At 38.6% G+C, this 25216-nt stretch overlaps 1 protein-coding gene across 6 annotated transcripts in view; it reads left to right on the top strand.

The window, feature by feature from the left end:
• Positions 1–25216, top strand: part of MCTP1 (multiple C2 and transmembrane domain containing 1) — a 348502-nt gene that overhangs the window by 42671 nt on the left and 280615 nt on the right. For all 6 annotated transcript variants that reach the window (XM_044265398.1, XM_044265435.1, XM_044265407.1 and 3 more), the window contains exon 2: positions 14175–14289. In XM_044265398.1, the coding sequence (XP_044121333.1) occupies positions 14175–14289 (115 nt within the window). The remainder of the gene's footprint in view (positions 1–14174; positions 14290–25216) is intronic.

A 25216-nucleotide genomic window follows, 5' to 3' on the forward strand; every position in this document is an offset into this window, starting at 1 on the left:
TATTTACTCGAATCATTTGTTTATGTCAGTATGGAATCATGGATATTTATTTTATACTCTGTGCTATACTCCAGTACTATGTTATTTATTTTGTTGCTTGAAAACTCCCAGTAACTTCTTCTGCCAGGGTTTGCAAAGATGGAGAATAATGAAATAAAAGCACAGTATTCACGGAGGACCCCTTTTTGCCAGACTCCAGTGCAGCTCCATGCATGTGCTTTGGTCTTACCTATGAGGAATACCTTGCTATTTGCATAGCTGAGCATAGGAAATCCTGCTTCAACCCCACTGGTGCACCTGCAGCCACGAGATTGTTTAAAAGTGATAAAATATACATGAGTTTCATCTTAAATGTAAATGGGAGTGGCACATGGATGTGCTTTACCTCATGTAAAGGCATTTATTGAATCAAAGCAAATTTATAGAACTCCATTATTTGATTAATACTGTTAATCAAAGGGTAGGAAGGGAAGAAATCAGTATTATTTTTAAATCTTGAATTGTTAGAATAATAATTTGTAGAAAAAATTAAAAATTTTTGAAAAACAGGAAGAAAGTAAAATTGCTTTTCATCTCATTTTCTGCTGGAATAACCCTGATTAACATATCATATTCCCTTCCTGTACCTTTCTCAATGCATAGATATATTTAACCTAATTAATATCATTCGGTATGCAGGTTTTTTGCCATAATTTCCACCTTACCACTTTTTCCTAAGCAGTTGCCCATATGATTAAAAATGCTCCATAGGAATCATTTTAAATGACTCCATGAACAGAAGAAACAGGAATCTGAGAGCAGGCAGGAAGTCGTGGAGGTTGGCCTGTGCAGTCGATGAGACACAGACTGGAGTGGTGGAAAAGGTTGACCAAAGAAACGTTTTTTAGAGGTAATGGGTAGGATTGCATGGTTGCCCCTTGGGGGCCCAGGAGTAATAGGTGTAGGTTGTTTTTTATTTTTTAAAGATTTTATTTATTTATTTGACAGAGATCACAAGTAGGCAGAGAGGCAGGCAGATAGAGAGAGGGGGGAAGCAGGCTCCCTGCTGAGCAGACAGCCCGTTTCGGGGCCCGATCCCAGGACCCGATCCCGGGACCCTGGGATCACGACCTGAGCCGAAAGCAGAGGCTTTAACCCACTGAGCCACCCAGGGGCCCCAGGTGTAGGTTTTTTAATTTAGGTGGCTAGGCATTCCATAATGATGTCTCAAACCCACCTCCAGAGCAAAACAGAAAAGAAGTAGATTGGAGGAGAAGAGGACTTCTCATTTTTTGCCATGAAACACTTTGTCTTATTTTTCCATGGTAGCATTTAAGCTTTACATGCAAAACTGTTCCAATGGTAGTCTTGGAAAGCAAAGACTATAATCCAACATCGATGTTCTCCATAGCATTAATTCTGTGCTGGGCATCCAGTACGAGATTAAAAAACAGTAGGTGAGGGAGGAAGAGAGAGGGGGAGGGAAGGGATGAGTGAAGGAGGGAAATCCTGAGTGAGGATGAGATCCACTTTGGGTGTTTGGGCCAGTGTGTGGCTGGAGATTAATTACTAAAATGTGTTAATTTCCCATTCAGAAAAAGCCCCATTTCCTTTCTTTTCTCCCAAGAAAACCAAGTGTTGAAATAGAGAAAATAGAGTTTATGTTGCCTAGAGCTGTTTATTTTTCTTTGGGAAGATTCCTGTATAATTTTACCACAAGGATTGATAGGCTATTCCCACAAAATCAACACCTGATAGAAGCACTAAAATGTTACTCATTCTTTGTTGTCTTCTGGAGTTAACTTTGAGGGAAATAATAGAGTTCTCAAAAAGAAACCCAAATAAAAAATATTTGTGCTCCAGAGAAAAAAATGTAAAAACTGTAGAATTGTCCCAAAAAAGGTAGAGAAATGCTTTTAAGTCTATAAGAAGTTTTGTTCATCATAAAAGCTACGTGACTATGGGTCCCTGCACTGCCAGTTTTATAGATGTGGGCACATAGAAACACTACAAGTATTTTCCCAAATGTTTAGCATCGAGCATAACATCTGTTACACAAGCTTCTGTCTCTCAGTTTGTTGGAATCTCAGAAATTCAAATCCTCTGAAACAAAATGTTTTCCTTGCACATATTGCTCAAATTTTGGAAGTCATAGAGCTGGTCTAATTTATTAAAACACTTATTGGCAAAAGCATTCATGGCAAGGAAGATTAAAAATCAATAAATAAATAGCTTATTGTACATGATGCCTTTTTCTGACCAATTTTTTCTTCCTGGAGATGGTTTCTTCGCTGGAAGCTCCACATTTTATTGCAAGTTGATTTTCTCTGGTGAAGAAAGAGTGTGCTTGGGAACTCACCAAAAGATGAAAGTTTGGGAGGGTTAAACACATAAAATCTATCATGCTCTCAGGTCTAACAAATATTTTGGTGAAATAATGAAGATAACAGTCATCAAGTAATATAATAGCACTGAAAGCAGAAGAGTCACTGTAAGCCTAATGTACTTGCTTTTTTTTTTTTAAGATTTTATTTATTTATTTGAGAGAGAGAGAAAACACGAGTAAGGGTGGGACTGAGGGAGAAGCAGACTCCCCACTGAGTGGGGAGGCCCACATGGGGCTCCATCCCAGAACCCAGGGATCATGACCTAAGCTGAAGGCAGACACTTAACGGACTGAGCAACCCAGGCACCCTTAAGCATGACATACTTTGTAATCTCTGATTAGCCATCAATGAACACCAGCAGCGGTGTATACACAATATATATAATAATTTTTTTTTAAAGATTTTATTTATTTATTTATTTGACAGAGAGAAATCACAAGTAGGCAGAGAGGCAGGCAGAGAGAGAGAGGGGGAAGCAGGCTCCCTGCTGAGCAGAGAGCCCGATGCGGGACTCGATCCCAGGACTCTGAGATCATGACCTGAGCCGAAGGCAGCGGCTTAACCCACTGAGCCACCCAGGCGCCCAATATATAATAATTTTTAAAAGGCAGAACAACCCTACTTTACTTTTGTAAATTACTTGATTCTAGACAAACACTGTAAATTGCATTATTTCTTTTACTTTTCATAAGCTTTTTTTTTTTTTAAAGAAGAAAATGAGGTCCCTGGAGGTCCAAACACTTCTCCTCTGCCTCATAGCAGAGTTAATAGTATAATTGGGCCTTGTGTACGGGTCTTTGTGTTTTGACTCCTGTAATCTTCCCTCCATTTTAGAATAGCTCTCCTCAACTCCTGCCCCTTCTAGTTAAATAATTTCTTACACTTAACAAAGTGCTTTTACATATTTTATCCCACCATCAAAACAGCCCTTTGTAAGGTATATATTGCTCCATGTTAAAGAGAAAACAAAGGTGCAGACGGGATAAGTAAGGGAAATAGTTGACCTCACACTTGCCCCTCATCATCAGAGTCTGTGTCTGGTTAGCAGGAAGGCTGGTTCCAGGGTCTGATTCCAAAAAGGAGTGGTCCGTGTATGTAAAAATTGAGAAAAGAGAATTTCATCTGCTTTCCTCTGGCTGAAGTTATTTTATATGCTGTAGGCGTGGGCGGGAAAAGTTATCTGCAGTAATGAAGTGATGCTCCACAAAAGTCAATTTAGCAGACAAGTCAAGGGTGAGTAATCAGTGTTGTGGGAGTCCCAGAAGAGACATTCTGGAGTACTGAATTTTGTACTGTTTTCAGCAGCGGTTAAATATTGCCATTTGGTGGGCCCGAGTATTTATAGGCCCATTTCGTTTGGTTTGGGCTACTGCAAAATCAAAATCCCAGAATTCAACCCAGGGTTGTAGTCGGTTCTAGAACCAACTGCCATAAAACTTTGATGTGACCAGATGATCAGCAGAAAGAAGCTTAGTGTGTCTTTCTAGTTAATCCGTGGCTAACTTGTTAAGTACTGTAACACGCGTCCTTCTTCCTCTGAGACGGTTTTGTGAATGCTTGGTTTTGCCTGTAATTTTTAAGAGCACTCAATTTGACTCTCAATTTGAATGACAAATTATATGATTACCCTAACCGTAAGACTTTCTCTCAGTTCTTGCTACAAATATTAATCAAAACCTGATGTTATCCTCACTTTGTAATTGCAGAGCCTTGACCTTATTTGACCTGTGGCTGGGTAGCTAACATCTCGGGGGGCATCTGTATGTGAACATCAGTGAACACTGCACAGTACGGGGGAAGAGGAAGTCGAGGCATGGAGCGATTTCTGTCTATCTGCAGCCTCTCTGTGCAGCTTACGTTCTCCTATATTACTTCATTCTGAGTGTTCATGGTTTTCCCGTGCTACCTGACTGCTTTCTCATTTCTGTGCTTCTTTTGCTCGTTCTTGTTGCTCTTTTCTTTTCTTGCTCTATTGTGTTGTAAGAGTTAAAGGCTTCCTTCACCTGTCTCATACAAAGCCAAGGAAGGTAAGAAGGTGATCAGAGACCACAGCCATCCAAGAACGCAGAGCCCAGAGCAGCTCCCACTCAAGTCCCCGAGCCAGTCCAGGTCTTCAACAGTAATAACTCGTAGATACTTACTCTCCTTTTTTAAAAAAAATTTTAATTTAAATTTAATTTGCCAACATTGAGTACATTATTAGTTTCAAGTGTATTGTTCAATAATTTACCAGTTATATGTAACAAACACCCAGTGCTCATCATACCACGTGATATATAACATCACATCACTCCCCTGCCCCGCTGTTGTCATACTTTGGTTAGTTGATTATACACCCTGCTACAAGGTGGCATTCTACTTTCTACTGCACATACTTTTCCCACCCCATACTTCTGCTTAGTTATAGCACCCCTTTCTTCGTTTGGGACTATACATGGGCCATCATGGCCTTTCCAGTCTCTCTGTCATGACCCTTTGGCTTCAGCAGCCACTTTTAATTTTCTCTTCTCTTTGAACTTGATACACCTTTGACTCTTGATACACCTTTTGCCTATGTTAATAACCTAACACCTATGTTAATAACACCTATGTTAATAACAACCTATCATGACTAGCCTGGCACTGTCTGCCCTTAGCTCAGAGAACCAGCTACAGGTCTCATCAGCTAGGAACAAGAGGCCAGGAAGTTAAGTTCACATATAGCATGGGCCTCTCTTTCAGGGCAGGCTGGGGATTAGTCAGACATACATTGCGACTGACATACCTAGTAGGGCATGCCCATTGGTGGCCATGGATTGTCCCCATTCTGTGTGGGTTCAGTTTCTGAAGTCATTTACTCAGTTGACCTCCAGCTAATCATAATGTTGCCATGGTAGATGAATCAGGGAGCTTCACTGAACTGAGAATACTTCCGTGGTTTTTGAGTTCTGTTTTTGAGAATTCCGTTTAAAAAATTTTTGATATGATGGAGATTTCCACTGCGCAAATATCCTCAGTGTTATAGAAACTAGGAGAGATGACTAAGTAGTAATTGGTAATGACTAAGTAGAAATCCTCAATGATGCCTCTTGATATGCTTGACAGGGTTGTTAAATTTGCAAAGTTAAAAATGTGAAAGCTTTCATGAAGTTCTAACTTTAAGTGGGTTTTGTTGAGAGACAAAGTTAAAGCTGCACTGAGCATGGCCTGAGTGTATGAACCACCTATTGAAAAACTGAGCCAACCTGCAATCCAGAGCACATGGCGGTTCTAGGAGCATTCAAGAAAATCTAGAATGCAGATGTTTTTCTTCCTCCCTGTATGTACACTGCTGCAATACTTCACTTCCTGTTGATGGTAATGACCAACGAACCCAGCTAACAGAGTAACCCCATTTTTTGTCTATAATGAAAAATCTCAAAAAAGCAAGGTGGCACTCTCAACTTTCATTCCATCAGCACCTTATATCTTCTGCTGGAAGCTTTCTTCACCTGGATAAAAAGGCCTCTCAAACAGCAGAGCTTGAAGTAACATGAACCCTCAGATTGATTCCCCCAATGTGTTTCATAATTGTTTTATGTTTTGAAAGTCTGGAAATTCTTTGTATATGAGCCTTTTCAAAGACTTGCTTTTATAATTAGCATAATGGGCCAGGCTAGGCTGCATATTGAAATCATCTGAGGACCTGTTAGAGAAAATACTGCTGCCTGGATTCTACCCCCAGAGTTGCTGGATGCCCAGCCAAAACCCTCAAGGTTGAAAACCAATTATACGTTTAAAGGAAGAAAAGAAATGTTGGTAAATTTGATGTCACCACTGAAGGTGGCTGCCCTGCTTCAAGCAAGCCAAGAACATGGAGGAAGGGCTTCTGCAAAAATAGTGGCTGGGTGGAGTAGAAGATGTGAATGCTCTAGACAAAATCCTTCCAAATACTTACTTTCAAATTCTCGGAGACCCTCTCTTCCACATTCTTTTTGACTTTCCCATAAGTGACCTGATAAAGTTCTGATTTTCACTCAGAATTTACAACTTCAAACATAGCATCTGTTTTTTGGCTTCCTCAGTCCCAAAACTTTGAGTATTGTCACAGAAACTTCCCCAATCATCTGTGATTAGAACTCAGAATTTCAGACTTTGAGCGAGGCATTTATTTTACACTCCCACTGAAGGGGCACAAGGATTCCCTCTTCTCCGTACTCCTACCAGTTTGTTATCTTTTATTTTATTTAATAATAGCCATCCTAAAAGGCATAATGTAAAATTTCATTATGGTTTTGATTATCTTTTCCTGATAGTGATGCTGAGCACCTTTTCAAATATCTGTTGACCATTTGTATGTCTTCCTTGGAGAAATGTCCATTCAGGTCTTTGCCCAATTTTTAGTCAGTTTGTGTGTTTTTTTGCTATTGAGTTGTATGAGTTCCTCATATACTCTGGATATTAATCGTTTACTGGGTATATGATTTATAAATATTTTTCTTATTCCATAGGTTGTCTTCATTTTGCTGATTGCTTCTTTTGCTCTGCAAAAGCTTTTTAATTAGATGTAGGCCTACTGGTCTATTTCTGCTTTTGTTGCCTGTGGTTTTGGTGTCATATCCAAAAATTCATTGCCAAGACCAATACTGAGGAAATTTTTCCCATGTTTTTTTCTGGGAATTTTAAAACTTCAGGTCTTGTAGTTAAGTCTTTACTCCATTTTGAGCTGATTTTCACATGTGGTGTAAGGTAAGGATTAATTTCATTCTTTTGCATGTGGATATCTGGTTTTAAAAACACCATGTACTGAAGAGGCTATCCTTGCCCCAGTTTGTGTTCTTGGTGCCTTTACAGAAGATTAGCTGACCTTGGGATTCTTCTCTGATGTATGAGTTTCTTTCTGGGCCTTTTGTTTTGTTCCATTGGTTCATGTATCTCTTTTCATGCCAGTACCATACTGTTTTGATCACTGTAGCTTTGTAGTAAAGCTGAAATTGGGATATGTCTTGCCTCCAGATTTGTTCTTTCTCAAGATTGTGTTGGTAATTTGGGGTCTATTGTGGTTCCATATGACCCAGCAATCACACTTCTGGAAATTTGGGCAAAGGAATTTAGGTCAAGATTGTGAAGAGTTACCTGCATTCTTAAGTTTGTTGTAGTATAGACAAAATATGGAAACGACCTAAATGCCCATTGATGGATGAATGGATAAAGGAAATTTATTGTTTGTATATAGTAGAATAACATTCCATCTTAAAAAAGGGGTGGGGGGTTTCCTGGGTGGCTCAGTGGGTTAAAACCTCTGCCTTTGGCTCAGGTCATGATCCCAGGGTCCTGAAATTGAGCCCTACGTCAGGCTCTCTGCTCCGCTGGGAGCCTGCTTCCTCCTCCTCTCTCTCTCTCTACCTGCCTCTCTGTCTACTTGTGATCTCTCTCTGTCTAATAATAATAATAATAATAATACCACACTTTTTTAAAAAAAGGAAAATCTTCCATTTGTGACAACACAAATAGCCCTGGAGAACATTATACTGAGTGAAATAAGCCAAACATAGAAAGACAAATAGTGTGTGATTTCACTTACATATAGAATCTAAAATAGTCAAACTTACAGAACTACAAACTTGCAGAGAATGGTGATTTCCAGGGGCAGGGGAGAGGGGAAAGTGGGGAGGTAGTGGTGAAAGGGTACAAAGTTTCAGTTATGCAGGATCAATAAATTTTGGAGATCTGCTATATAGCATAATGCCTTTGGCTAACAATACTATATCATATATTTAAAATTCTCTGAGGGTGGATCTCTTACTAAGTGTTCTTACCACAAATAACAAAAAATTGATAATAAGAATAAAGGAGGTGGGAGGAAACTTTGGGAGGTGCTGGATATGCTGGAGGTCTTGATGGTGGTGATGGTTACACAGATGTATACTTACCCCAAACTCATCAAATTGTATATTAAGTATGTATAGCTTTTTACACATTAATCATACCTCAATAAAGTAGTTTAAGCATAGCAACTAAGTGTGGAGCATGACAGTTTAGGGAGGAGAAGGATCCATTTGAAGTTCCCATAATAGTCACTAAATAAATATTAAACTTGAGAATAAAAAGGTGTTTAAAATTACAAAGTTTGTTATAGAGATGCACTTGAAATATACCTTTCCTAATACATGTTAACATTTGGGGACTCAATAAACATGTTTAGAAAGATACTCTATAATAAAAAAATTATTATTTTTCTATTTTCTATTTTATTTCTAGTATCTAGTTTTTTATTTTCTATTTCTATTTTCTATTTCATTTCTAGTATCTAGTTTTTTATTTTCTATTATATTTCTAGTATCTGTACTTAGCCTGCCAGTTTTCTTCTTGGAACCACTTCATTGAGCCTGAGGAGAGATGACTCTTTAGGTCTTCCTAAGTTCTTGACATTCTTCTTTTAGAGAGTTGGAGGTGTTGGAAATTTCCACTGTGGTGGCTTGGAGCTTGCTTCTCCTCTCACACTTTTGGCAGCACTGTTCTCCCAGGGCCTCAGCTTAGACCTTCCGTGTGACTGACTCATCCATCCATTTCCCTATCTCCCACATCTTGTCAGTTGACAAATTTAGTTAATTGAATCTCTTCAATATCTCAGATTCACTTTTTATTTCCATTACCACTGACCAATCAGACCCTTGTGACTTAAACTCGAGTATTATAAAACCTTTTAAAAATCTTCTATATCCACAAGATTTCTCTTCTGTCTTCTATCCTATGGAAAGAAAAGGCCTGGTTTTGGGGTTGTTTTTTTTTTTTTTTTTTTTTTTTCTGTAATCTAAGCACTTAGGCCAGAGCAGGTAGACAAGAAATATTTGTTAAACAAGGCCTGGTTTTACTGCTTCTCTCTTCAAAACCTGGGTTGGTTTTGTGTTGCCCATGGATTGAAAGTCTCCTCAGCCTGGTGTCACTGCATGTGAGTCTTCCTTTCCACCTCACACTTCCTTTCTCACACTATCCAGTGATGCCCCCTCTGGTGACTACTCACCAATGTGCTCCTGCTGATTTTTCCATCCTCTCTTCTTCCAAATCTTCACTTGTCAAAGTCCTACCCGTATTTTCACACTCTGATCTATTAACCTCTCTCTGAAGCCACCTCAGATTCTTCTCACATAATAACTGGTCTTTCTTTCCTCCTCTCCCAATGACTTAATTACTCCATTGTGGCAGTCTGTCTTTAATTAAAAGACTTGACTGGACAGGGTTTGATTATAAGTGCCAATTTTGACTAATTGGTAATGGCAGCCTATAGCACTATATATTAGAAAAATATTCTGAGGGTATACTTAAGTTCCTCATGACAGAAAGTGCCAAAACAGATCAGCTGCCATCCCTGAGTACAGAAAAAGAGAGGAAACAATGGGGTGTCTGGGTGGCTCAGTGGGTTAAGCCTCTGCCTTTGGCTTAGGTCATGGTCACAGGGTCCTGGGATCAAGCCCCACATCGGGCTCCCTGCTCAGCAGGGAGCCTGCTTCTCCCTCTCTCTCTGCCTGCTGCTCTGCCTACTTGTGATCTCTGTCTGTCTAATAAATAAGTAAAATCTTAAAAAAAAAAAAAAGAAAGAAAGAAAAAGAGAAGAAACAAACTGCCTATGAAACCCAACTTTGTTATTTACCTCCGTGTCTGTGTCTACTCAGCTAGATCATGTGTCCTTAAAGACATCTTTCTATTTTCACTGCCTCTGTCAAAATTTGTGTTCAATTTGATTCTTTAACTCTCTATTCCCTGATTTTAAAAATTTGCAATATAGAATGGCAAATATGACATTTGAGATAGAATGTGATAATGGACAAGAAAAATATAAGTGCTAATGAAATGACCCCTGAAGACTGGGAAGGAAGACATGAGAACAAGAGGGGGAGGGCAGGTATTTATGCAGGGGAAATGAAATCATTATCTTGGAGAGACATCTACATTCCCAAGTTCATTACAGCATTTTCACAATAGCCAGGATACAGAAACAAATTAAATGGATGAATGGATAAAGGAAATGTCACACACACATATAAACACACACACACATGCACACACTTGCATACACACTCACAGAAAAACATTTTTCAGGCTTTAAAAAGCCAGTAAATATAAGTCCAGTGAAGCTATCTCTTAACTGGGAGTTAAATTCTAAAACAATGAAAATGAAAAACCTAATATAGTTAAAATTACCTTTGAAAATTCCTTCCTTGCCATATAACATAACGTACATATTAAAATATTAACCAGGTACCTATAAATTATTAACTCTAAACTTCAAGAGGCACTGCATAGAACAATGAAAACTACCAAGTATGCAGCCAACTGAACATTCAAACTTTTCTGCCTTTAAAATACCTATCGAAATACTAGAGGAGGATGTAGAGTGAGTAAAAAATGTCTCTTTCCCTGTAGATTTTATTCCATTTCTTAAAAAGTGGTAAATCTATCTACAGTAAATATTTACTCATGGGCTCGTTTATTTCAAAATAATATACACACAAGAATTAATGGAAGGTTTGGAACATACTTGGAGCTTAACAAATGTTTTCTGGATTTTAATTTAAATGTTTCTTATTAGACTCACATTCAAACTGTTTTTCAAAAAGTTGTTTAGAAGACCTCAGTTGGCTTCCTCTTGTAAGGGCCTATTTAGCCAGAGAGGCCCCATCTCGGTTGAACAGCCATTTTGTTGTCTATGCAGTAAAACTTAAATTGACCCTGCCCCCCCCACACCCAGGGGAACTTATTTAAAGCAAGTCTGGGATACAAGTCCCAGCTAACAAAGCCCAAATACAAGGGTGGGTCAGGTCAGGTAGAGATAACAGCCGGAATGCAGGGATGAGTCGGGTCAGGTGGAGACATCCAATCAGTAGGGCGGGTATACTGTCTCCCTAGCTACCAAGGAGTGTGGGCCCCACCTTTTGGGGGCCTTTTGGGGGCCAATTCTCACCAAGGTGATAGCCTAGTGCAAATGTCTACTATGGGGTGAATTGTAATTCAATTGGCCACCCGTGTGTGACCCAGCATGATTGTGCACTTTCTCTGTGTATTGCAATCTCATTGGCCACCTGTGTATGGCCAGGCTCAACCACGTGTCCTTTGTTCTATAAAAGTTCTATAAAAAGTTAGTCTGTGAGGTAGGGAGGGTTCGTCCTCTCCGTAAGGGGCAGCCCCTCCCAGTCTGTTTGATGGTCGGTTTGATTCTTGATGCTTGGTGGGTCCCCAACATTGGAGACCCAACACTATCTTCCCAGGTTGGAATCTTCTCTGTGGTGCAGTGAACAGTTGTCACTCTTGCCATTTACACTAGTTATAAGACACACTACCATAATTCTGGAAATGTATCTTTTTTTTTTTTTAAAGATTTTATTTTTATTTTATTTGACAGAGAGAGATTACAAGTAGCCAGAGAGGCAGGTAGAGAGAGAGAGAGGAGGAAGCAGGCTCCCTGCAGAGCAGAGAGCCCGATGCGGGACTCGATCCCAGGACCCTGAGATCATGACCTGAGCCGAAGGCAGCGGCTTAACCCACTGAGCCACCCAGGCGCCCTGGAAATGTATCTTAAAGGGTTTTTGTTCTCCAAGCTTGAAAATTAGTAACATCCAATGTTAACTAAGATGGGTAAATACATGTCTTGTATACTTACAATGGTAGTGTGAACTATATAAATTTTTTTGGAAAAATTCATGCTGTCAGTGAAATAAAAGAAGTCCTTACAGTGGCAAGTACCAAAACCAGCTCACATGTTCATCCACAGAGCAATAATTGAAGAAATTATGGTACCCTCACATGTGGAAAATGAGGTACCTTGAACGAAAAACTAGATAGGTCTGTATGTATTGATTAACAAAGTGCCTGTGACATTTTTAAATTCAATAACTTGTAACATCATAGGCAAAATATTAGTACTATCTTTTTTTTAATATTTTATTTATTTACTTGACAGATAGAGATCATAAGTAGGCAGAGAGGCAGGCAGAGAGAGAGGAAGGGAAGCAGGCTCCCTGCTGAGTAGAGAGCCCCATGCAGGGCTCGATCCCAGGACCCTGGGATCATGACCTGAGCTTAAGGCAGAGGGTTAACCCACTGAGCCACCCAGGTGCCCCAAGTACTATATTTTTAAGAGACAACAACTGCAAACTGGAAGAAAAATAAACCTACAGGTATCAGTGTTTACACAAGCCCTTCAAAAGTATGGAAGGTTATACCCTAAATTGTTAGAATTGGTAACGCCAAGGAGGTGGGGCGAGCCAGTGTTTGAGGGAAGAGCAAGACTATCATCTCACCTTTATTCCTCTCTTGTCTCAAGGCCAGATCCAAATTAGGGGTAATAGGACTTAAAAGAAGAAGACAATTGGGAGATGGAATGGAGGTGGAAATGGAGTGGATGGGATATGGCAACTTTTCACCTGTGGTGGGGAGGGAAATGAGGAAGTCAAGGAGAACTCATTGATTTCTAGCCTGAGCCACTGCGGGCACCGTGCTTTCATACATAGGAACAGGGGTACCATGAAGAGAAGTGAAATCTTTTTTATTGTTACCAGAGGAGAAATGAGGAGTTTGGGTTATCCGTCAAAGTTGTGCTGCTTCTTATTTTAAATGATAATTGCTCCTATAGGAAAGCTTCTTACTTGGTCTTGAAGCATGGGGGAAAAAAACTTGCTTTATAATTGTATTTCATATGAACTGTAGAAGAGCCAGACTGGCATCTACATTTTTACTTTATCCATGCATATTATTCCAAAACAAAAGAATATTTCTTTTTTTTTTTAAGATTTTATTTATTTATTTGACAGAGAGAAAGAGATCACAAGTAGGCAGAACAGCAGGGGGGGGGGGACGGAAAGCAGGCTCCCCGCTGAGCAGAGAGCCCGATGCGGCCTGAATCCCAGGACCCTGGGATCATGACCTGAGCTGAAGGCAGAGGCTTAACCCACTGAGCCACCCAGATGCCCCAAGAATATTTCTTTTTGAATTGGAAGAAAAATTATAGGAATATAAAATCATGTCAAATGTGTAAAGAAAAGTCAGTTTTCCTGTTGTATTCAAAGTGGCATCGAGTATAAAATATGACCTATACAGTTTTTACTCTGTGTTGTTTTAATATAGTTATTCTCCTTGCAAGTGTTTATTTAACTTAATGCTTGTAAATTAATAGTATATTGTTACAAAGATATTCTATAGGGGCAGCCTTGCAAAAATTTTTAGTTTTAGAAATAGCTTGTGCACTCTAATTCTACAGAAAGCAGCACTAGAAATTTAGCCCCACTGAGTATTTATTTCTTACAAAGACTGTTGAAATGCTGGATACATTTATTTCTGTATAATTACATCATATTTTATGCTGAGATTGAAATAGTAGTGTGTAATCCATCAGTATGACCCTTTTCCATGGACAAATGAGTCAACACAGTTACCTGAATAAATCACTTTAATTTTCAGCTCACTTGTATGGAAATCAGCTGCTCTCGCATACCTTTATTCTCCATCCATTCATCACTGGTCGTATTTTTATTTCAGACACTATTCCTATGTATCTTCCTTAGTTGAATTATGTGGGGTTATTCATGGGGAATGATTTTCATATTATATTTTTTATCTCGAATCTGAGTTAAAACAAGAATTCTTATAAGTGCCGTGTTTTTATTTTGACTCTAAAGAATTCCATGAATTTAAAAACTTTTAGAGAACTGGGTGATTATGGCATGGTAATACACAAGATGATTCATTTTATTGACTAATTCTTCCAGTTTGAGAGAAGCTATATATGGTCCCCCACTGGAGGAAATAGGAAAGAGATAATAAATTTAATATTTTGTAATATTTCTTGTTTTTCAGAAAATAAATACTGCTGGAACCAGTAATGCAGATGTCCCCCTGGCTGATCCCGGAATGTACCAATTGGACATTACATTAAGAAGGGGTCAAAGTTTAGCTGCCCGAGATCGAGGAGGTAAGAACATTAGAACAACATCACCTGGAAGGTTTTTGGCAAATTTTGCTTTCCTTATGGTTGCTTAAGTTCAAAAAAAAAATCAACTTTAACATTATAATTTTTAGAAGTTTGGGTTTAATAATAAGGTTTGAAGCTTTATTTGTCTCCTGAGACCATGGAGGAAGAGGTTATGATGCAAATTCAAAAGCTCTGAACTGGTCATGACCCAAACAGCATGGTCCCTACCAAACTGTTGACAAATCAGACTCCACCTTATCTATTACCAGTGATATAATTGGTTAGTAGATGAGGCACTGTACTCAAATACTTGGAACGCTATCAGAAGTAAATCATTTGGCAGACCTGAAATGCTTGCTGTATAGATTTGCCGGTTAAATCTGCTGAAATTGCAGAATCCAGAGCAAACATTTTGCCAAAACTTTGGAGGTTCCCACCAGCGATTTTCTGAGTGTGGGTTGGAACTGGCAGTAGTCTCACAGTAGGTCTTTGTAGGCCATGATGGAAGAAGAGACAAGGAAAATACTCTCTAGTTTCTGGACTCCAAATCTCAAGGCAGTCTCCTGGTGAACTAGCCTTGGGCTACGTTAGGGATTCCTTGAATCCACATTGGAGGCAGCCCCAGGGGTGGATCAGAGGTGGACTGTGGAGCAGCCTGTTCACAGCTCAAAATACTCGCTATTCAGGATGGGAAGGCCTGAGGCCCCTAAGGACCCACAATTCCAATTCCAAAGGAAGATGAATTTGAGTTTCACTCCTCCAGGAAGGAAAGGAGGGAGCCTCTGAGCCTCTAACAGTTGTCAGACAACATGAAAAGGGCTCCTGACCTCATGCAGTCTTGTTTTTCTGCTCCCACCCTATGTGACATCCACACTTCAGGTGCGGAAGGAACCAAATTAGGGCGACAGTTTAGAATTCTGTCTCTTGTCTCTACAAGAACAAAATGGAGAAAATAATTTAGTATAATAGTGGGTTTTTTTAAGACTAGAAATTTTGCAACTAATAGATTTAATTTTTGAATAAAAGCCAGTGAATGGAGGTGTCGAATGTCGAATTTTAACACATTTATTTTTCAAGATTAACCATCTGGTTAAGTAGCCGAAGACAAATTTTTATTGAATTGAACTGCTCGTCTCAAAAACAGTTACAATTAGATTAGAGAAAGAAAATAATGATATTAACACAGTATTATTTTGTTGTATATATGTATACTACCTTTTTTAGTTTGAAGAGTATTCTTAATTACATTCTGTTGCATCATTTGATTTAAAACAGAATTAAGTCCGCCATCAGGAGATCAAAATCTTAGTCCTAGATATGCTCTCCCAACAATGTTAAATACATATGCATAAAATTATCTAATACATTGTTTACAATTATAAAATACCTATCCATAGGAGAGGTGGTTAAATAAAATATGGTACATCCACATGATGAAATGTTATGCAGCTATGAAATAAAGAATAAGGAAAATCTCTAGGAATTGTTATGACAAGAGTTATAGGGGGTGCCTGGGTGGCTCAGTTGATTAAGTCTCTGACTCTTTATTCTGTCTCAGGTCATGATCTCAGTGTCGAGGGACTGAGCCTCTCATCAAGCTCCTTGCTCAGCATGGAGTCTGCTTGAGATGATCTCTCCCCCTCTCCCTCAGCAACCCTCCAAAATAAATAAATAAATCTTTAAAAAAAAAAGAAAAGAGAAGAGTCACAGGATATTATTAAGTGACAAGGCAAAATACAAAAGATTATTGACAGTATGGAATGTAAGAAAGAAGGGAGTGTTCTATCTGTTCATTTATTCAAAAAGAAATATTGGAAGTAAAATCCAGAAACTAAGAAAAGGTGTCAAGAATGAGTGATGGGAATGGGGTAAAAAGGGTTAGGAGGAAGAGATTTTTCTCAGAGTAAAACTGGTATAGTTCTAATCCTTTAATTATGGCAATATTTCAGAACCAACTAACTAACTAAACAAGTAAATATCAATTAGAATGTAGGAGGAACCCAAAATTGATGGTAACTAAAACCATTCCTTAGGGGAATGAGGAATAAAACAACTAATCTAAGTGACCATGTAAAACAATATTTGGATTATACACCATAAAACTCAAAACAAAACAAAACAAAAAAACTCTATACATGATGTACTCTAGAACATGACTATCAGTTGTGAAACTACTTAATGTGTATAAGGGACTGAACCAATTCATAAATATATTGTAGATGATGAGAGCCAGTTTCTCCACTGTTGGAGAAAGAAGTTACAAACGTAGAACAAGGAAAAGCTGCAATGAATCTTCTGGTTTTAGAACACATCAGTATGAACTAACGGGTTGTTTTTGTTTTCGTTTTTGTTTTTAAAGATTTTATTTATTTATTTGACAGAGATCACAAGTAAGCAGAGAGTCAGGCAGGGAGAGAGGAGGAAGCAGGCTCCCCGCTGAGCAGAGAGCCCGATGCGGGACTCGATCCCAGGACCCTGAGATCATGACCTGAGCCGAAGGCAGAGGCTTTAACCCACTGACCCACCCAGGTGCCCCATGAACTAATGGTTTTTAATACATATACAGATAGATAGAAATTAAGATGGGTAGACTTGTGTGTGTGTATGTGTCTGTGTGTGTGTGTGTGCATGTGTGTGTTTTCTAATCTATGTGCTAAGAGGGCCTAGAAACAATTGCAAACATGTAATGACAGAGTAGCACGAGATATGTGTTGGGCCCAGATTTTTGTTTCTAAATACAGTTTTCCCAAGAAAAGTAAACATTGCTCCTGGAGAAATGGTTGAATGCATATCTGGGCCAGGGATAATATAAGATGAGCCCGAAATATTTTGCAGTTCAGACAGTAAGGAATTAATTTAAAAAAAAAATTGATGGCATGATGTCAAAACAACATAGAAGCCAACTTAAAAGAGCTCCTAGTGATCAAAAGGTGAGCAATTTCAGCAACAAAATAAATGATGATAATAATGAATTCTAATCCACCAAATAATATAAATATGGGTTCATGCTGGTAAATAAATAACTGAATAAATAAATAAGTGGGGGAGAAGGTACAGCTTTTCCTTATGGTGGAATTCCAATGAACAAGTGTAGAAGGGAAAATAAGAATAGAAAATCACCTTTTAACAAACAACAGTAATATTTTGCTGGCAAAAGTCATCAATAGATGCTAAAGTTCTAGGTGCAAAATTGGGTTGAGACATGGTATATTTGCATCATTTCAAAGCATTTCCTAACAACATACATATGAATTACAAAGGGGGAAATAGTGACGTTACAGTGGAGAAACTTGGAAGATACCATCTTATCCATGTGTGATGAGAGAGACAACCTGGACCTCCTGATATGTTCCACTGAGAAAGGCACATTATTTCTCTGATAGTCTTGTCGAAAAATGCATCAAGTCAGTGTGATCATGAGAAAACATGGCAGAGTATGTCCGATCAGTGTGATCATGAGAAAACACAATCACACTGATCAGACGTACTTTGCCAGTGCCTGACCTGAGTAGCGGCTGCCCTGTGGACAGGGCTGCATGATCTCATCCCACCATTCCCTGTCTCCACAGTTGTCAGTCAGGATGGCACTGTCCACACATGCTGTCTTTCCTACGGTTGCAAATCACACTCAACAGTTGTCTCTGCCTCAAAGAGGAATTTTTTGAAGTCGACGAGAGGGCGATATTCTTACTAAAAATGGGGGAAAAAATTCTGTATAAGTGAAGAATATCCCAGTGTGTTTCAAGTGCGAACTCCAATCCAACTTCCCTGCTGTACTTACGTGGCCTAACCTTTATGAGGTTTTTATTGAGTAGATAGGAGAGGAGCTATTTAAACAAAGGAAACAACCTGAGTTAAGTATCGGATTGATTAAAATTGATCTTGGACCCACCTGTGAATGACAGATATGTTAAACCTGTGATTGAATAGGTCGTACTGGGTGACTTCACATTTGTGAATTTGTATACATAGAAAATAGTTAAATGGAGACGGATCATTCAAAGGGAGAAAACAAGCTAAGAAATGCTGTAGGGATGTGGGGGTATAGTTTTGAGGCACTGAACTGGGTTTGTGGGTGGGGAAATGGAGAAGGAAAGGAAAATATCAGAGGCACCTAGGGGAATGTCTGGTGGCATCGTGAATGAGGGATCACAAAAGAACTATTGAGACTTAAGAGTCATAGTACTTGGGAGCCATGTGGCTTTTGGAAAAAGGTGACTGTCAGCAGAAATATTTTTATAACTCTTGGAACCAGCATGAATTGTACTTTTATCATTTATTACATTGATGCCCTCACCTACTGCCCAGCAAAACCAAATGCCTATCCCCACTCTGTCCCATATCACCCTGACATGGAATTAGTAGGATGGGAAATCACTTGACCATCACTGCCATAGCTAGAGTGTTGTTTGAACTTCTCATCTCCAGAATCTTCCCTCATACATGATGGACATGGAGTTGGGCTTTGCAGTCAAAACTGGCCATTATTTTTCCATTCTTATAACCTTTTTTACAGAACAACAAACATGACTTCTAGAAATGCTACTGCCTCTTGCTAAGTTTTGTCATGTCTGCTTTAAGCAACTGGATGAACTAGAAACACATGATCTTAAAGAGACTGATGCACATAATTTCAAAGTCAAGCTCAAATTTTATTAGCTATGTGATTTGAAGTGTTATGTATAATCTCTCTGCTGCAATCATAAGGCTCCAGAGTTAGCAAATAAAAATACAGGATGCCTCATTAAATTTGAATTTTGGATCAACAACACATTGCTTTTAGTATAAATACATCTCAGCTGATCAACAGTACAATGAATACAGATAATAATATTGTACTGTAACTATGTAATATATTGCTACAATGACAACATGTGAGTTTATAAATTTATCAGAGTAACATGCCCAAATCCTCAAACTTACACAATATTACAAGTCAACTTTATTTAATAAAAAATAATTAAAATTTGTCAAATAAATAAATATATTTCATGTAATATTTAAGGCATAATTTACTAAAATGTTATATATTGTTTATCTGAAATTTCAATTTAACTGAGTTCCTTATCTTATCTGGCAGCCCTGTGACAATCACAATGTCTGGTTATTATTAGAAAAACACCATTTATATTTTAATTGGATTAGGTTTTGGGGGACCATATTATAATCTATCACATTTGAATGTAATGTCCTGACATGATTATTTGCATTGTTAGGAAGGTAAGAGCGATCTGTGTACTTATGTCCGATGATAGCAATTGCCTTTTCAATTTGATTTCTTGTAATTTGTACAGTGGAAGATGTATTAATTTCCTAGGGTTGCTTTAACAAATTAGTGCAAACTTGGTGGCTTAAAACAACAGAAATTTATTATCTCACAGCTCTGGAGACCAGGAGTCAAACAATCAAGGATGTGGTAGGGCAAACTTCCTCCAGATGCTCTTGGGAAAAGTTCTTCCTGGACTCCACTAGTTTCTCTTGAGCCCAGACATTCCCGGGTTTGTGGCAGCATCACTCTGACCCTGTTTCCATCCTCACAGGGCATTTTCCTCTGTCTCTCCACACCTCCAGTCTCTGCCCCTTGCTTTCATAAGGATAGTCGTTGGATTTCGTGTTTTTACCCTAAATCCAGGATGATCTCATCTCATGATTCATACCGGCAGTACACCTACAAAGACCCTATTTCCAAATAAGGTCACATTCACAGGCACGGGATGTATCTTGGGGAGAACCCAAGTCATTCCACTACAGAGGACAACTGATCCTCTTCAAATACTAGGAACAAATTTAAATAATCAAAGAAGTGATCCATGTTTTATGTCATTTAAAGAAGGTCTTAGGGGGTGCCTGGGTGGCTCAGTGGGTTAATCTCTGCCTTCGGCTCAGGTCGTGATCCCAGAGTCTTGGGATCAAGCCCCGCATCAGGCTCTCTGCTCAGCATGGAGCCTGCTTCCTCCTCTCTCTCTGCCTGCCTCTCTGCCTACTTGTGATCTCTGTCTGTCAAATAAATAAGTAAAATCTTTAAAAAAAATTAAAGAAGGTCTTAGAAGTAAACTATGGTGTTTAACATTTGAATGAGACATTAGATGGTCGGCGGTGTGGGGGGGTGAGCTATGTGAATTGTTTATTGTGACTGTATCTATAACCATGTTAGAAGTCCCTATGCTGAGTAGAGTTAGAGTTAGAGAATTCCAGTCACTCTACTCTTTGTCACCGCCAAAGGAAACCTTCCAAGTGCTCTGAGAACAATGTTTCCAGGCTGGAGTAAGAATTCTAGAAACCTGGGGATGGGAAAGGATCTAGAAGGTTTTCCCCTGCAAGCTTCACTTGCCTCGCAGTTTAGTGAAACCTCCCTAACCGAGACCTTGTATCAGTAACAGCAGTAACAGACAGCCAGTTCTGAGGAAATGATTGGAAAGCATTTTTTTCCCAAAATAAATTCAATTTTACAAAACTGAAACATATTTTGTATTCTAAGTATAAACAAGCCCTTTTCAAGTTGGAGGACCTGCCAGTAATTTTGTCATTAGATGTAATTTATGAGAAGTTTTCAAGAGAGTTAGTCTCTGAGTGTGAATTATACCTCAGGGACAATATTTGGTGTTTACATATATTTCCTCTCATCTTCACAGGATTTGGCTATAAGGGCAGCCGCCACCCCAACACATTCACCCACCTTTTGGTGTTCAGGATTCTCTGGTTTTGGCCCTTAGGAATTCCCTCTATGGTAGAAAGAAAACCATTCTGGTTTTCTTAGGGACAGTGTTTTTGTTTTTGTTTTTTTTTAAACTGTTAACTGACATAATTCTTAATAGTGGTTCATTTCACTCTCAAAAGGGTACCCATTCTAGAGACATACTATATATACTGATGCTTCCTAGAAAAAATTTCTAGTCCATTAAAGTTGATCAGAAAATGAAGTGCTGTGAGCATCCCTTTCTTTTTTCCAGAATGCAATTTGTATCATCAGAAGAAGGCTTATCTCTGAGCAGATTTTGAGATACTTTTTTGGCAGCTCCTTCTTTAGACTTACAGTCTTAAGGAGCTATTTTGATCAAGAAAAGGTCTATCATGTTACCTTCTTGTGCTAAGATGGCGAATTGAATATGTTTTTAGTTGATTTTTTTTGCATTTCTTACAAATGGTGGAATCAGGTATAGCTTGTTTTACCCAATACAGACACAATCATATATATACCTGTTAATTGTCATTCCTCTTACCAGTTTCCTACCGTTGGGGAATTTTTAAAAAATCACAGCAGCTCAAAGTTTTAATAATAGTTATTTTACATAGTCTATGGTCTGAAGTAAAGCTTTATATATACACACACAAGTACATACATACATACATATATATGCGCATATATAGATATATATACACACACACGCACACATATATAGATCAGTTAGCTTCTGCAGAACACATGTATTCTATCCTGTTTTTCCTGTCTTATTTTCATAGGTGCAAAAAACATCATTCATTGACAGTGAACTTCTACCTGAGATTTTGTAAATGACTCCAGGACTTCACCACCTTCCTAGAAAGATTTTAACACTGGTTGTTAACACTCCATTTATTCTGAGCCAGAGCGAAGAGTCTAGTAGCTCTTCCCCAGGTGGCCTGCAACACTGTATACACCAGGCTGTTCCTTTCTTCAAAATTCCCATGGTTGGCCAAGAAGTGACATTCTTTACCAGATGAAAATCTGAAACTCTAAGCCACACAGCCATGACTGCACCCATCTCTGGAAAAGACTCTGAAGATAATGTTTCTGTACATGAAATACAGTCATATCACATGTAACTAAATAATATCTACTTTTAAATGTGCTATTTCTTATATTATTATGCCTACAGATTTACTTTGCTTAATTATATTTAGATAGGAAGAAGGACCAATTCTTATTGGTCTTTTTGCAAGTAACTGCATGTCACAAAAAGTGAAAGGACCCAGGAAAGGCAGTGTGTACAATATCTGATGTTGTTCTCAGGAGTCTATCCACAAGGTCAATCAATATGCATCGTATTTATCTCAGAATCTGCACAGACTTTGCCAATGGTGGGTTTTTTGGAAATTTATTTGATTTTCTATAGATGAATTTGATTTAAAATAAACATAATTTAATTCAACATCTGTTAACAAAAGATGATTTTAAGCTTAAGTCATTTTAAAAATGGTTCTCTGAGTTCCATTTATTAGACATTGTCCTTAATTCACCAGAGGTTAATTAGCTCATATTCATAGTTTTCCGTATTTAGACTTCTTATAAATTATGTTCCTTCTTGATATTAGAATAAAGGAAATTTAATGTGTTCCTGCATTTTGATGTATTGTGCCCATAGAGAAAAATATTCTCAGGAATTTAGTTATATAGTCCCTGAAATTGGATCATGTGAAGTAATCAAAATTATCCTTTCCACAAATTTTGAAATGTCAAATTGGCGAAACACCCTAATTAAGAATGAGTTTTCATTTTTGGTACAACTGTTTGGTATCACCAAAATTTACAGGGTTATAGACCCATTGAATAAGATTATTTAAAAAGAGCCATTTATTCTAATTAACACTAATTTAGTCTTCTAAATGTGGGGTTGAGTGGAGCCGACTAAAGGCCTTATATAAAATAAGCCACTAAAAAGAATACCAATATTTAAAACCGTGTCTGTACATTTCCCCAAGATCCTATTTCTTCTGTTGCTGATCTAGGTAACCTACCTGATAATCTGCTTTTACAAAATCATCTGTCTTTGGAGAAAAATAGTTCTGGAAATCCCAACTTTTAAGTCCCCTGGCACATTGATGAGGTATTCACTCATGGTGGCAGTTTCAGCTTACACTTAGGAACCTGTACCCATGGGCTGATTCTGAGCAGTGTCAATAGTCATCTCTGTCAAGATCTGGAACTTACTGTGTAATTTTTCCAGAAGACATGATGTCTAGTCTTAAGCTTACAGTAGGGGCCTTGAGACAAGCATAAGAGGAGAACAGAGGCCACCTATTGATGACACACTGAATGCTTGTGATGAGTTTATTATAGAAACCAATCATCTCAGTATAGAAGACAGTAGAATCCCCTGCTTAAAGTGATGACATAAGCAATTGGGGATAACTATCATTTAGGTGATGGATTACCCTGAGGGGGAAAATGTATTACATACAATGAAGACATTGGCAAATCTCCAAAGCCTTACAAGCAGTACAGTAGTGTGTGCACCAAAATCAAATCCAGTTGATAAAAGCATTTTAAAACTACAAATAAAATCTGCCGCGAGGTAAATTTATTGACATCCATTGTGTCAAGTGCATGACTATGAACATGCTTCCCCTTATCCCAATAGGGCGTGTAATAGCATATCGAAGAATAATACTTTATCATCTATACAAAATTGGCCTTGGCTAAGTCCCTATCCCAGAAAAACAGTATTCCACACCCAATATGACCCTTAGGTTTAACCAAACATCAGCCTCACAAGACTATCCAAGGCCATACTTGATATCTCTTCAGAAAGATACAGGACAGAGACCACAACTCAACAGCAGGATGTCACAGCTATCCCTTGTTGCAGTCCACGTGGCAACCCCCAAACGCCCATCTGGGAGCTGTCTTCCTTGGCCCTGCAGGTGACAAGGTGCAGATGGAAGAAGACAGGATCACACTGAGCAGGTGTGAGAACCACTCTGGTATAAATGCCTCATTTCTCACAGGAGCCGGTATATCTTGTAACTACTTCATAGATGCAGCTTTTTTTTTTTTTTTTTAAGATTTTATTTATGAGAGAGAGAGAGCATGAGCCTGGGCTGGGTTGGGTGTGGTCGCAGAGGGAAAAGGACAAGCAGACTACCCACTGATCACCCAACTAGGGGCTCAGTCCCAGGACCCTGAGATCACTGCCCAACTGAGGCAGATGCTTAATTGACTGAGCCAACCAGGTGCCCCCTAGACCTAGTTATTTGTCGACATGCCCCGTTCCAAGAGTCAATACACTCAGGGAAGCCAAAAGATAGAGCTTCCTGTCACATGTTTCTACTCCTCCCACGCCAGATGAAATTTGCCAACCAGGAGATCATTTTTACCGTTTGCTGCCTAGGAACATAGTTGACTTACCATCTCTTTAGTTTAACAGAGAACTAGAGTAACCTTGAGGTCATATTCTGAAGAAGAGGGAGCAAGCATTGGGAAAGTTAAGCAGAGTATTCCAGTTGTGCCTAAGTGTATTAGACAGTTCCTCCTTGCTCGTAAGTGCCACAGAAAGAGGTTCAAGGCAATGTGATTCCAAGCCTTTAGAGCTACCTAGGAGTTGTTTAGGAAGCACCAGAGTCAGTATTTACAAAATGCCTTTTCAGTTTTATAAGTCTGAATTTAGGACCTGGCCCTGGAGAACAGCAAAATCAAAAGAATTTTTGGTCAGGCACAGAAGTACTCAGAAAAGTTGAGAAGTAGATACAGCCTCGGCTGTGTTATTAACCAAAGTCACAGCCCTTTATAGGAACTGTAACAACAAAGATAGAACAAGAAATCGTTCAGCTGTCTTAAGTTGTCTAGATATGACCACCCCTTACTACTCTTTCTGTTTTCTTGGTCTTTTTTTTTTTTTTTCAACAATTGACCATGCTCATAAAATACTCAAAAGCAGGATAAAAGCAGACCGTTTTTTAGAGGATGTGTTCAGTTTGAGTGAGGCAAAACCTTCCACTTATCCAGAAAGTCAGTCATGTTTTACTACCTTGTGTTGAGAACAGACTCTATATTTCAGTGACCATTTTTCTTTCTGGATTATCAGTCCTCTATTACACAAATCTCTTTAACAAATGTATTTTTTTTCAAATTATATTTATTGAGGTATAATTTACATAGGGTCCAAACTTACACAGTTTAATGAGTTTGACAGAAAATACAGTCTAACTAGTCATAACTAGCACAAAATAT

This window comes from Neovison vison, chromosome 1 (genome assembly GCF_020171115.1).
Source record: "Neovison vison isolate M4711 chromosome 1, ASM_NN_V1, whole genome shotgun sequence".
In the NCBI taxonomy this organism is placed as follows: domain Eukaryota; kingdom Metazoa; phylum Chordata; class Mammalia; order Carnivora; family Mustelidae; genus Neogale; species Neogale vison.